Raw genomic sequence first — 14,174 nt, 5'->3', positions numbered from 1 at the left:
GTTGATTACACAATCTGCTCAAAAGCCCAATGAAGCAGAGCTCTACTGGCTGAAGCCACCCTGCTTGCCTGCCAGTTTTCCAATCAGCTGCCAGAATTCGGAGAACGTCAACTCCCCATCGTTGTTTTCATCCAGGGAGCCCATGAGCTTGTCGATTGCAGCAGGGTCGTTAGCGTTCTGTGGGTGATCACAAAGAAGACACCCTGATCATTAAAAGCTCTCTGTGGGCTGCAACATCTACAACTCTGCAAGACTTTCCTGCCACCTATTGGTTGAGTGTAGAAGTAAATACAGATGAAGTATAAAGTTGTTTATAGTCACACAAAGGTTCCTGAAGACAAAATCCCTTAAATATACATATTTAATGCATGTTTCTTAATGTTAGTTGGTGGTGCAGCATTTATTAGAGAAATACATATTGTTAAAGATACAAAATATACAGTACACAGTTATTACGTGAATAAATGTTTGAGTATTTTGAATATTTTGTCTCTATTAAGATATATTATCAAACACAGGCGATAAGACTAAATACAACAAAATACTTAAATATTATGAATTAATGGATCACATTTTGATAACCAAATAACAATTTATCAAAGTAAAATCATTATTTCAATCATGTGTTTGTCTGCTTTGCTTCATTTCATAACATTGTACAGTAAATATGCCATTTTCACAGCACACACTTTGACTTGTCATTATTAGGAAAACAGCAGGTGTTACTAGCAAGATTAACAATGGCTCCATTGTGTTCAAGTGTACCAATAAGCCAAGACAGCGTGACAGTGAGCCAGCATTTACAATGCCAGGACTCTGCAACTGAAGCAGCTAGAGTGAACTCAACCATCATTAATTTGATTATTTACTATGAGTATTACTTTGATTATTTTTCCTATTGTGACATGTCGACAAGGGTTATTGAATACCTTTCATTGTAAGACACTGACTTATAGTGGAGATCATATACTGCTAATTTGAGATGGAAATTTGGCATCATTTTGACATTTTATATACTAAATGGTTTACATGGAATATGACATAGCTACTTTATGTCAAATACCAACAACAGCTTGTGCATGTAGTAGTAAACTGGAAAAGGGTCACTTAAAACAAAATACGCATACATTGCATTCTTACTAAGAGCATAAATTGTACATGATTTTGTAGATTTCTTTACAATGTTACGGTGCCCATATGACCAACAGATGATTAAACAGATTTTGCTTGCTGTAATAATTTTTCCTGTTCATACTGGCCATTTAAAGATCCCTTTCTAATTTAGTGTCAATGTAAGTTTGAGGGAACAACATTTTTGAGTTTTGAGTGTTAAAATGTAGTCCCAACATTTATCTGAAGCTAGTATGAGGTTTCAGCAGTCTAAATTAGTGTCAAATGACTCAAATCAAGTGCATATCTTCCAAACTAATAGTCTTGATTTGACTAACTCAGACCGCTGAAGCCACAAATTGTGAACCTATCCTTTAGTAACAATATGATTAGATCTGGAGAGGCCTCAAAAACCTTAATGGTGCATATACGCAATCCACAGTTTTCTTAATTGGGTTTCTGAATGCGTTTAGAATGAGAAGAAGACTGTAATCAGCAGGTAACATTGCTTTAGGTAACTTCTACGATGTACCTTGACATAGTTGGGAAGCTGAGAAGTCACCAGGTTTTGGAATTCCTCCTTGCTCAGGGTGCTGGCGGATCCATCTTTGCCAGCGTATGTCTTGAACTGGGTGACAAGGGTGCAGATTGCATCTTCCATGATGCGTTGATTGTGTTGAGGTGTTACCTGAAAAAGTCAATTAAGAGAAAAAAAATCTTTCATTCTTGGAAGTGAAGTAAAGTGGATGTGAAGAATTAGAGAGGATATGGTCTCACCTTTTGAGATACTGTGTGGTGCGTTGCAGCGGATAGTCAAGAACCTTGTCCCTCCAAAATGATGATCATCCCTCTCAATATATATGCTTTATCCGCATTTGCTGATGCAGACATCAGCGGAAAACACTCTACCTGCCTCCCATCTCCCCCATCTGGAAACCTGCCCTTATCTCTGCCAGATTTCCACTACTCTGGGGGATTACACATTACAAACCTGCACACAGCTATACACAAACATACAGAAAACTGCTACTCTGTCCTACAAAGGGCAAATCTGTACTGATGATGGGACAAAACTGTGTCTGTTTGTTTGCAGAGCCAGGGATTTACAGATAACGTCATTGTCAGGCCATTCTAATCAAGCGACTGAATCATGCATGTGTAAGCAGTAATTAGTTTATACAAAACATGACTCAAATAATGTGGTATTCAGGACAAACTGTCTCATGTGTTAGGCTTTGGAATTACAAGATTAAATGTGTGTGGAATACCTGCAGAAAGATTAAAAATAGACATTGGTAACTTTATTTTAGATTGTTTAATATTTTACAGTTTCTGATCCATCTGCACAAGCTGAACCAGGTTGTAACTTGCAAAAGAATTCATAGAGAAGGCCTGCTAAGATAACAATGAAATTACTAAAGTTACAACAATGTGTGGAAATACTTCTATGGTGACTTGTTTGTAGAATTCAAAGAATGACCAGCTCTCGCTCTAGCTTCATAATGACTGACTGTTCTGACATGTTGCTTACATTCTCGTTCATCAGCGCATCAGGTCAGTGACCGACTGCCACACTGGTTGGTTCACGTACCTGGCGGGCTGTCAGTGTGTTCGTGCCTGTGAGCGTGTCAGCTCCTGCTGCTCCGACTATTTAATCTGCGTGTAAATATTTTAGTTTGGCATCACAGCTGTGATAATAGATGCCTGACATGCCAACACTTCCACTTCCCACCACAGAGTGACTCACACACTGGCGGGGTATCATTGTACATTTTTCAGTAGCAAAATAGCTCTAATAATACAAGTCAGTCAACAGAAAAACCGACATTCAACTGATGTAATTCAATAAAGACACAAGTGACATATTTAATGGTGAAAAATGTATTGAACTTAACACTGACTTCCTAAAAGAGGACAAAAATGATGATGGGAGAAATTAGAAATGAGGCAAATTCATCAATACATTTGCCCAGGGATCAATTACATGCACTTCGGAGCCAGTTTGTAAATAATCAGTAAGCACAGAACCATACTGTCGTCCCACAAAGACAACAACCTCCCAAATGTTGGTTCAACTCTCATAAATGTGTTTCAAAGAAGGATTCATTTGTTTAGATTAAGATTTCTTTCGATCACTTTGGTCTAAAAACTTAAAAAAAAAAAAAAATGTTCCTCTGTACAATAGCAGAGAAAACAATGTTAAACGAAAATCAGTTTCACACTTTATGTGTAAACCCTGTGACATTCATTCTCTGCCCTATAAGCAGCAGTAAAATTGTGAGTGTAAACTTTTCTTCTTTATGTTGCAGAAGCAAATAAGATCAAAAACTTCTTCTCCAATCCAACATATTTATAGTAATAAAGGCACGTAAGCAGTAGCTGGCAAGCTAAACTTCTGAAAACCAAAATAATGGATAACTTCACCACTTTCACATTCAACGTGTATGGCCTGGGACATGTACAAAGTCTGCGGTTCTCATTAAAAATACAGAAAATAATGTTGCAGTGTCGTGACAGAATAAATAAAATAATGAAACACTTCAAAGCTTCTTTCAGTCACCGAAAGATGAGAACCAACAATCACAATCTGTCGTTTTTAACTTAACATCCACCTGAATGGGGAAAAGTTCACAATTAATCAAATATGACAAGAATCAAAAAGAAAAAAAGGTAAATAATTATTTGTCTCAAAGAAGTACCCACCACTAGAAAGCAGTTCTATAATACTTGATGGATTTTGCCTGTCTCATTCAACTTATAAACTTGAAAAACTAAATGAAATGCAGCAGCCTTCTCATTTTCATGTTCTTCTAAAAACAAACAACGGCTAAATTACTTGTGTGCATGTCAGTTTATATCAACCTTCTAACAAAATATAAGGAAAAACAACATTGGTTTGGTTGCCAATTTCATTTAAGTTTTAAAAAACCCATTAACATTTAGGGGATTACTATAGGTGACTAAACTATACTTTTTACTCTGAATGGTCTCATGTGTTGGAGGTCCCCATGGCTACATTATAACATTTCTTGAAGAGAACTACTGTAGTGTTTTAAAAACTCATGATAGAAGTGAAAAGGGAGAGAGGAAATCAGCTACCTTAATGTGAATGTTTGAAAAAAGTGCTAAAGTGGTTTAGCAGTCATCAATTCATGTATGGCTATCACTATTTTTACCTATTGCTTTATTTTTGAGCAGCATTTCACAAACTGGGTCCATCAGCTGTCGACTGACAGTTGGGAGTGAAACGATGAATAGTGTGTCACACCAAACGCTTCGGGCTCTCAAACAACACTCTAGTGTGTTTGCTCAAATCTACTCAAGAGCTGCTGAAGCAAAACTGGTCTGACCTGATCTGATTCTTATCACTGAAAGACCTGGGATATGATCCTCTGGGATTGGACAATTACACCACACTGGAGGCAAATGGTATCTGCAAAAAAATGTCTCAGTGTTTGTTGTAACCTGCTTGCAGAAGGGGCAGGTTGTTTGACTACACTGGATACTGTCAAATGCCAGAAAGAGTCATTGACAATGTACCTTATACTATATAACATGTATGAATATATTTAACTCCATTGCACCAGTGTTAATCAGAATTGTTTGCAAATACCATCGGCTCAAAACCATGTCTTTTTTAATGTGATCTGAATATTATCAGCTTACATTATGAACTGCAACATGCACTAGGTATTGAGAAAGCACTATATAGCAGAGGGAAATCCACACAACACATTACTGAAGGACTTTGCATTAGGAGGCATGGCCTGACAGAGGTAGGTAACAACAACTAAGTCCAAAATGACAAGTACAAGTCTAGCTTATAATTAATGACTCAGGGGGACAGGTTTATGAGAGGTACAACCACTCTGTACCAGAAGCTTTTTTTTCTACTACAATTACAGCTCTGAAGAGGAGAAGGTAGGCAAGAAATGTCCTATAAAACCACCACTTGTGCTGTATCTTTGTGTTGTATTTTACTCCTTTCCCCTCTCTGTTTCTTTTCTAGGCTGTGGCGGCAAACTTCCAGAGGGCCTCTCGTTCAAACTCCTCCATTGCCTCCTCTAGGGAGTCGTCATCCTTCTGCCCACCGTCCACTAAAACGTCCACCATGTCCTCCAGAATGTCCGCCACGTCCTCAGCAAAGTCGCTGAAAAGAACCCTGTCGTGGATAAACACCCCATCCTCAAAGAAGTCAGCGGTCAGCTTTCGGATCTTGTCCTTGCTCTCGGGTGGAGATCCTTCAAGCTTGCTCAGGTACCCCTCCAGCAGCTCCTCGAACTCAGGCAGCTCCACAGCGTAGAGCCCTTCCTTGCTGGCGCAGTCCTCCACAGAGCTGCAGCCCACCTGTGGGCGGATGTTGCGTCTGAGCTTCTGCTCCTGGTCTCTCCAGAAGTCCTTGTTGTTGTTCTGATGAGGCTGGCGGTGATGGTGATGGTCATGCTGCTGCTGATGGCTGTGGCTGTGGGAATTCTTACCGGGGCGTCCATGCCAGGGTTTCTCCTTCCTCCTCTGCTCCCTGTCCATTCTGCGCTCGTCCTTCTTCCCCTCCCACTCATCCTGGTTTTTCCTCCATGCCTCTTTGTGAGAGTTTTGCTTTTGAGGCTTCCAATCCTTTTCCTTCCTCTCGTCTTTGTCCTTCCATCCTCCCTCTTTGCTAGGCTTCCAGTCTTTCTCGCCTCTCCACTCCTTCTTCTCCTCTTTCTTCCAGTGGTCCCGCTCGTTGCTTTTGCCATTGTTCCCTTTCCATTTGGACTCTTGTGGCTTCTTCTTCCCCCACCTCTCAACTTGTTCAGAAATCTTCCTCTGGATCTCCTCCAAGTTATCTCTGACTCGCTTCCTGTCACCTCCGTCTTTTTTCATCCCTTGCAGCCTCTTCTTGCTTTCCTCCAAAAGAACCTTCTGCCTCAGGAGTTCTTCCTTCAGCTTGCCTCCCTCATTTGTGTCCTTCCTCCTTTCAGGTCCAGCTGATTTCTGATGACTCTGACCATCTTTGTCACCAGGCTGAGGGGCTGACCTTGACGTAGCTGGAGGCATTTCCTGATCAGCTGTGAAGGATTCACCACACAAAAGTTATATTGGCTTTTATAGATAATTACGTCAGAATGGTCAAAATATTTGCATTCTGAGGAATATTTTTATAGCACAATACTTTTCTACTTGCATTTCCATTTCAGTACATTAAATGAAAACAACATGCATCAGCAAAAACTTCAGTTCATAATAAATGAACTGATTCACTTCATGTTTGCTGCATCATACCTTTAAGTTGGCTGAGCTCAGTCACCCTCGCCTTCAGACCCTCCAGCTCTTTCTTTAGGTTAGGCAAAGATGACAGCTCAATCTTCAACTTCGTGTTTTCTTTTTCTAGATCTGCTTTATGCTTTTCATCACCGCTTGCTGCCACCGCCTTCAGTGCTAAGTCAAGTTCTTCTTTCTGAGCCTGACAGATAAAGAAACATGCTCAGTACCTTAGACTAATCCAGGTGTTGCACAACTTCAACAACTGTAAATGTAAATGCAAACATACTGCCTATATTTTGTAGTGTATTGAGACATCATGACACGGTAAAACAACATCATTAGCATTAATATGACTGTATACTGACCTGTAGTTGAGCCTCTAGCTGAGCGATTTGTTGGTTTTCCTGTGTCAGTTTATCCAATAGCTCTTTCATATCCTGTGGATCACTGCTAAGCCAGTCCTGGATTGAAAATCATTGGCAAATGAATAATACACATACTTTTAGATAATCCCACTTTTATCTAGCGTTTATCTTTAAAGTTTTAAGATTTCATTGGTAGGACAGTAGGAACAGACCTGGCTTTGTTCTCCATCACTGAGTTCAGAGGCGTCAAAGTCACCTGTCACATAAGAAAACAACACATCTTTCACACTGGTTGTAAAAAAGTCAACTGTTGTTGACACACACAGCTGACAAGCCGTTATTAGATGTTTTTGTTGTGAAGTGTGCTCTATGAGCTTGGATGTTACTTGTGTGTTATGCAGAAACTATTTGTTTAGGATGAATTTTTTTCATTCCGTGAAATAAGTAGAAATAAGTGCCCTAAGCATCCTTTACTGTCCACCCAAACAGTGATGAAGAGCATTATTGTACAGTCCAGAATGCGTGTTATTGCCTTTTCCTGCTGTTGCTGCATGAGGAGTCAGGCCAGATAAGTCCTTGGCCAAGCTATTGAGTGTCAGCCAGATAGCGTAGAAGCTTACAGTGCTGTCTTATGTTTAGTACTGGACCTACCATTATCCAGGTCACAGAGGAAACCTGTTGACATAGTACAGCTTAGTCAACAAGATCTAAAAACACACCTATCATTTGCTGAGAACTGCAAGTATATGTGCTGATGTAAGTCGAGAATAGTGCCATCATCAAAGGACGGAGTGTAGTGATTAAGTGTATTATTGTATGTTTTATACAATACTGATAATAAAATGAGGTTAAAGCTGTAAAATATCTAATGCAACAGCTGTAAAGCCTACGTCAAGCATTCAAGACATTTTGTAGGTTACAGAAAACATGAATAAAGACATACATTTAATAAATAATGGCAACCTAGTTTAAATTGTCCTTGTTAATGTAGCAATATTTGAGTAAAAGTAAAGCAGAAAAGCGGAAGCAACGCAAGTGTGAGAGGAACTCACCTGAGAGGAAAAGGGAACCTAAGAAGAGCAGGACCAGAGCACCCACAATGCATTTGTTCAAGGAGAACCATGGCTTTTCCTCCTTCTTCTCAGCCAGCTTGAATTCCACTTCCTCCTCCTCATCTTCCTCGTCTGATGTTCTTGGTCTTGGGGCCTCAAAGGAGGGCACATTTCTCCTCCTCAGTCCCTCTTCATAGCTGCTTGTATCAAAACTACTGGATGGCTCTGAAGGAGGTAGAAGTATAGTGAGATAAAAAAAGAGATCCTGATTATGAAAAAGCAAAACAGCAGAGAGCTGTCATATTTTATTTTTTTTTAGGCTAAACTTAAACCATATGTATTTCACAATGTGGCCCTGAGTCACTTCAACAAATCATCTTGACATCTTTGGCTACAGAATTGTCAGAACTGGAATTACTGCTAAAATCCTAATTATCTACTGGCAGACTGCCCGCACAAAATACCAAAATCTAAGTGACTACATGAGCTAAGAAACACAACACTGTGTAAACAGCATGTTAAAAATGCCTGACAAAAAGTAAATGCTGCTCATGAAAATGCATGGTGTTTTATTGCTTAAATTATAACAACAGTAATTTCATGCATTGGGGGTTTCTAATTTTCTCCCTGGGGTGTACGCCTCCCTGTCCAACTGATAAATCATTTTCCAGCTGCTAGTGTGACACAGATAAGGAACATGTTAACCAATTCTTCTGCAAGAGGACTCTCATTTTCTGCTTCTAGCATATAGTGCTAATTACAAAGGGACATCAACTGCTTTCTTTAGTCCCAGCTGTATAACCAACTGAGCCAAGCTGTTGACTGCTGCTGGGCCTTGGACCCCCTCAGGGCCCCAACCAAAGCCCTGAATTACTGTGTGGAAGTTTGTGGGAACATAATCAATTGTAACTTTGTCTGAAATATGCACAATTAAAGCAGCATGTCATGACAGCTGACATGACAAGGGCCTTAAGATGGGTCCTGCTTTATTACCTGACCCTGTGTCAAAATCTAGTTATAAAACCTTGTTTATTTCAGCTGATATTGTGTTTCAAAGGTGCGTATATCTAAATTAGCTTGTGTGAATTATAATACTATACAGCAAACCTGAGGAATATTGAAAGGCAAACGAAGGCAAACTTTAGCTCCACTACATGACATATCTTGCATACAACAACCACTGTTCATGTAAAATAATCCCATACCTTCTTCTTTTTCTTGCTCATACTGGGTCCCTGTCTCAGAGGGCTCCATCTCCTCCTTCTCCACAGCCGACTCTTCCGCTGCCTCAGCTGAACCAACAGTCTCTGGGGCAGGACTATCAGCGATGGGGCATTCTGTCACCAGACTCTCAGGGACTGGGCTTGGTGGCTCAGTACTCTGATGAACAAGGCTGACATCAGCTTCAATATGAGAGGGAGGATCGGCGGCCGTTAGGGTCTCTGTGGGGATGTTAATCTCAGGTTCAGCAGTGAAGACAGGATTCTCCTCAGGAAGGCTCGCCCCAATATCAGCAGGCGTGTCAAGCACTGGTTCAGCAGAGACAGGGATCTCAGTCATGAGAGAAGCAGAGCTGTATTCCTCTGGCTCAGCTAGGAGGAGATCAGACACAGGGATATCGAGTGGAGCTCCCAAATCAAGGTGGGTGACAAAGGGTATGGCACCAAGATGCTCATTGTCACTGGGGGAGCTGGTTACAATATCATGGATGATAGGAGGCTGACTCTCCATATCGAGGTCTGGGGGGTCAAGAGGGTTGGGTGGAAGGGGACTCATCCGGGATGGACTAGAAGGGATGGGACCCTCACTGGACTCTGGAGAGGTCTCTTGACACACCTAGAAATGAAGATATAAAAAGTTTTTTAAAAATTCCTCCTGAAGATGTTTTTACAGAGATTAATATATCATTGATTTGATATATTTTTATAAAGTGATAGGATTGTGTTCCTGGTGCATACATTACCTCAGCCAGCGATTTCATCTTGTATGAATAACTTTAAAACTGTAAATTTAGAGTACTGCCACTTGACTGGGACAAGCAATTAAGTCTGGTAGATGTCCGACATCTAAAAAATGTTATACCTGGACTACAGCTATTCTGGAAATGAATACTGTCACATTGTATATGAGTGGTCAATAAGAAAAAGGACATTAAACAAGAAATTTGACCAAAGAATACGTCACCAACAGTTAGTTATATCAATGTAAATACACTCTGGGTTAGGAGGTTTTTTTCTTTTAATATAGACTTTTTTAATAGTTTTATGTTGGCATGATATATATTTAAAAACACAGAAAAACAGTAGTATGTGTGCTTAACTTAAACCATGATATGATTACTGCATCGTTACACTGTATACCAACCTGATGTCCTTCCTCAGACAGGACAGTTTCTACTGGAATGTCACTGGGTTTGAACTCCGCAGCCGCTCCTGGAATTACATCAACACTACGATATGAAACTGCACAAGATTTAAAAGCACAGGTCTTCAACCTGAAACGTCACATGCCACAACCCTAAACACAGATCTTTGATGTGCTCCTGTACTTATGTCTTCCCATACCTGCCACCTCCTCAGAGAGACTGGGCACGTCACCCAGGCTCTCTGTGCCGTCGTCCACTGGCCCAACATTCTCTACAGCAGCTTCCTGTAGAGTAAGAAGATCCAAAGAGATCAGACTCCCAACAAGCATTAACATTAACACCTACCACTTTTATTAATAACACTGACCTTGACATTTATGGCACACCAAATACAGGCATGCTTGCACAAAGCTTGAGCAGACACACAGATATTTCTAGTTTATCATCTATCACTGTAACTGAACAATGGGATTGTATCTGAACTTGTGATGTGTCAGGTTGTTGTCTTAATTAACAGTGTGTAGCAAGTAATTACTGAGTCATATTTATCCCTTATGATGATGAGTCCAGGTTGAAATTTCAGCTCTAGTTCAAATCAAATGTGATGGTTTTACATGCAGCACATGCCATTCCTCAACTGTTAGGATATACTGTATATATATATATATAATATAAGAAAAACCTCTCTGCTTTACAGTTTAACAGATTCACAAATTAGAGCTTCCAAAATTACCAAAAAGTTGAATCAACACCTCTGTAACACCATTTACACAAAACTAAATATCATAACTTCAAACAGGGAGGATTTATTGCAAAGCTGTTGCATAAGACTGCATTAGCAAGATTTTGCAAATTATAATGATGGATCCCTGAACAGGATTTTCTGGTTATTGCAAAGTAAGTATTGTATTTGTATTTTCACAGACAGATACACATGCATACACAAACGCCTGCAAACCGCTGGCATACAGAATAAACAACATAACAGATAATGGATATGGAAAACACAAAAGTCTGACTGAAATAATTTGGCACTCTGTGAACAGCGTAGGCTTGCCATATTTTACTTGACCTGTATTCATGAGACAGGAAAATAACCATGCTCAGGCACACAGAGCTCAGAGCACAGTTTCCTGAGTTGGTTCTCTGGTCTTACCTCGGGGGAAAGGAGGGTCCAGCTGTTGGTGGAGGAGCCACTGCTGCCTGAGCTGTTGCTGTTGTCAGACATCGCCCTCTTCAGGCTCGACGTGGCACAGCACGGGACAGACTCAGCTTTATAAGCTGCAGACGACGACACAAACAACGTGTGTTCATTGGACATGCCTGATACATGTAGTCTGCCTTGTGGGAGTTGCCCAGGTGCAATGGATCACTAATCTGACTGTACTTATTAGTGTAGATGTGGTTAGGGTATTATCCAAATTATAAGTATGCTATAATCTGAACGTGAAAACACACACAAAATGACAAACTATGTCTCATTTTCTGCAGCATGTGATGTTCATTATAATAAAAACAGACTAGGAAGGCAATATTAGGGCAATAATGGTAGTTAGAGACGTAATACACCGCACACACAGGATAAAGACCAGATTGTTGTTGATACAAGATATGTAACGGTGTGGTGGCATCCATAATATACGGCTACGCAGTTAAACAAAGGGTTCAGTCAGGAGAAGCAGGAATCTCCTGATTAAATTAATCACCGGTGCTATTTCCAGCCAACCAGTCATTCAGACGCATCCATCCACTCCATCTGTGTGGCAGTTAAATGACCAAAAATGGTCAAACCCCAGACACAAGCAGTTCATTTATCCACAAACCAGCGAGCTATTGCACATACTCACTCTTCGCAAACACTAGGTGCGCTATCTTTCTGTTGTGCACGTTTAGCAGGCACAATTAAGAGGCGATATATGTTGTAGCAGCCACATTCAATGTTCTGTAATGATGGTAAACAAAGGATGGTAGGCTGACTTGTTCCCACTCCCACTCTTCCGCGTTCTCACTCAGGCCCTGCTGTTAGCCACCGTGCAAACACCTGCTAGACTTCAGCCATTAAAACACAAAGAAGACGTTTCATTTACCCCGCTTGCTTACACTTCAGTCCACCGCTGTTTATTTGTCCTTCAGCGTTTTGTTGTTTGTTTGTTGTTGTTTTTTTTAAGCATGAACAACGCTCCTCTCTTCCCGTGAACTTGGGAACTTTGGGAATTCCGAGCTGCGTCACGTCGACCAAGACGCTCCTCGACCAATGGGATCTCAGCAAAGGCTACGCTACGCCCGCCCCTTACGTGACGCCAGGCCAATCAGATAAAAGTGTCGTGTCAGGAAAACGACGCGCTTCCCTGAGTGATTGACGCCCGCAGGTGAAAGTGACAGGTGATGGACACCGTGGTTTTTAATAATACAACTTCATGTGTGAGCCCAGCCTTAAGATGCATGTGTGCACATATATATATATATATATATATACAAGTGGGAGAGGCCTCAGGGACCAGCCGCACACTGACACGTCTGCAGAGCTATATTTGACTGCAGGGACTTACCGGGATGGACAACCCCTCCACTCCTGTTGCTCTAGTATGGACACTAATTTCATCATCTGGCTCTTTGTACTTATTTAGAGTGTGTTAACTGTGACTGGCACATTTACTTTTACTATCAGAAATCAAAACACCCCAAACCCTGTCAGGTTATTAAAACAACTGGTTGACAATAGTTCCATATAAGTTATTGATCCTTGATCCCACCAACATACATAACATACAAGGACTACCAACTGGGGTCCAAGAATAAAATACTGTAAGAAACAACAATGATGCAAAAACGTTAACTTGTTTCTTAATTACTATTGTCTAAAAACAAAACAAAACAAAATTAATATTAGCCTATTTTAGGGTCAGGGTTAACTAATTTATTCTAATTTATCTGTTAACAACTGAAACGTGTGTGATTTTTTTGGGACCCATGTCAAACATGAGCTCAATATATACTTCCATGTATTAAAAATACATAATGCAGAATTAGGTGTTTGTTTTTTACTGGGGTCCACCAGGTTCCCAGTACATTTGTATCAAAAACAAACAAACAAACAAACAAACAAACAAACAAACAGTAATTAAAACAGAAACAGAAAACAATAATATGATGTTATTATGAACAAATTATTGACAAGTTAATAAACAACTGGAATAATAGCATGAAGCACCTATGAGATATGACAAAAAAAAGTATACCTCTGGGGTCTGCGGGTACCCCAGTCAGTAGGAAGAAGATATTTTAAGAACTCAGAAAACACCAAAATGTAGAATCCACCCCATTTCTAGTAAGGCATTTTTTTGTCACTTTTTACTGATTGTTTTATGTATTAGTAAGAGGCAGTTACATTTTGCCACTGGTCATGGTCGATTGAATTTTACTACTTTACATTGTAAAGTTAATGCTTCATATTTTGTAGACTAGATAAACTAGACATGTTATCTTCGAAGCATAGAATAGAGGGGTAAATGTTCAATATTTCTATCTAATATGGAGAGTGGAACAGAAAGATAAAGTAGCATAAAGTGGAGGTACTCAACCTAAAAACTACTACAGTGTAGTTACTTTCCATCACTGGCAGGTGTGGTAGACAGCTTGTTGGTGACATGAATTTATTATCACTTTGTAAGCTACTACAGAATCACAGATTCTGTTTAAATAGCCATACTATACAGTGCATTGTTAAATATTCATATTTTCTGACTTGTTCTCATGAAGAGAATCCCCTTTTCTTACTTACTTTGTAAATTATAAATGCTTGGAGTTGCTTGGCTCTTACCATTTGAACATTTTCTGCCGTCTGTGCTGTTATGAACATAAACTTCAATAAACACTTTATATTGCACTGTTTGATCATGCAGAATATATGCTGGCAAATTTAGTGGGAAAGGGTTTGTCTGGTATGAATATTCGTCTATTTTTATATGCAGCATTCTCAGTCCATGTGCTGAAGTATTAATATGCATATTATGCCAAACATGCATTGTAATTGTAAGT

The 14,174-nt window shown here is 39.9% G+C and overlaps 2 protein-coding genes across 3 annotated transcripts; both read right to left on the bottom strand.

The window, feature by feature from the left end:
* Positions 1-42: 42 nt before the first annotated feature.
* s100a11 (S100 calcium binding protein A11) lies at positions 43-1,771 on the bottom strand. The gene is made up of 2 exons (XM_062436425.1): positions 1,643-1,771; positions 43-177 (listed from the first exon to the last, which is right to left on the bottom strand). The coding sequence occupies exons 1-2, from the start codon at positions 1,769-1,771 to the stop codon at positions 43-45; spliced, it is 264 nt and encodes an 87-aa protein (XP_062292409.1).
* A 676-nt stretch (positions 1,772-2,447) lies between these two features.
* Positions 2,448-12,356, bottom strand: pbxip1a (pre-B-cell leukemia homeobox interacting protein 1a). 2 transcript variants are annotated; one of them, XM_062436167.1, is made up of 11 exons: positions 12,224-12,356; positions 11,293-11,417; positions 10,336-10,420; positions 10,136-10,203; positions 8,977-9,607; positions 7,772-7,996; positions 7,371-7,394; positions 6,932-6,975; positions 6,720-6,815; positions 6,373-6,553; positions 2,448-6,158 (listed from the first exon to the last, which is right to left on the bottom strand). In XM_062436167.1, exons 2-11 carry the CDS (start codon positions 11,362-11,364, stop codon positions 5,116-5,118), a joined length of 2,469 nt encoding a protein of 822 aa, XP_062292151.1. In that variant the 5' UTR covers positions 11,365-11,417; positions 12,224-12,356; the 3' UTR covers positions 2,448-5,115. The 2 variants fall into 2 exon arrangements, with proteins under 2 accessions (XP_062292151.1, XP_062292152.1); XM_062436168.1 differs by lacking the exon at positions 7,371-7,394.
* Positions 12,357-14,174: the final 1,818 nt, after the last annotated feature.

This window comes from Scomber scombrus, chromosome 16 (assembly GCF_963691925.1).
Source record: "Scomber scombrus chromosome 16, fScoSco1.1, whole genome shotgun sequence".
Lineage (NCBI taxonomy): Eukaryota > Metazoa > Chordata > Actinopteri > Scombriformes > Scombridae > Scomber > Scomber scombrus.
The sequence above is the reverse complement of the archived record's forward strand: the minus strand, read 5'-3'. Positions and strand labels throughout refer to the sequence as shown.

Bases quoted from the DNA above. Each gene is read 5' to 3' on its own strand.
- s100a11 (XM_062436425.1), bottom strand. From the start codon at position 1,771: ATGGAAGATGCAATCTGCACCCTTGTCACCCAGTTCAAGACATACGCT. The intron at 178-1,642 runs GTACATCGTAGA...GATCACCCACAG, and splicing joins AGCTTCCCAACTATGTCAAG to AACGCTAACGACCCTGCTGC.
- pbxip1a (XM_062436167.1), bottom strand. From the start codon at position 11,364: ATGTCTGACAACAGCAACAGCTCAGGCAGCAGTGGCTCCTCCACCAAC. The intron at 10,421-11,292 runs GTAAGACCAGAG...CTTACTCTACAG, and splicing joins GGACCCTCCTTTCCCCCGAG to GAAGCTGCTGTAGAGAATGT. The intron at 7,997-8,976 runs GTATGGGATTAT...TACCTCCTTCAG, and splicing joins TGAGCAAGAAAAAGAAGAAG to AGCCATCCAGTAGTTTTGAT.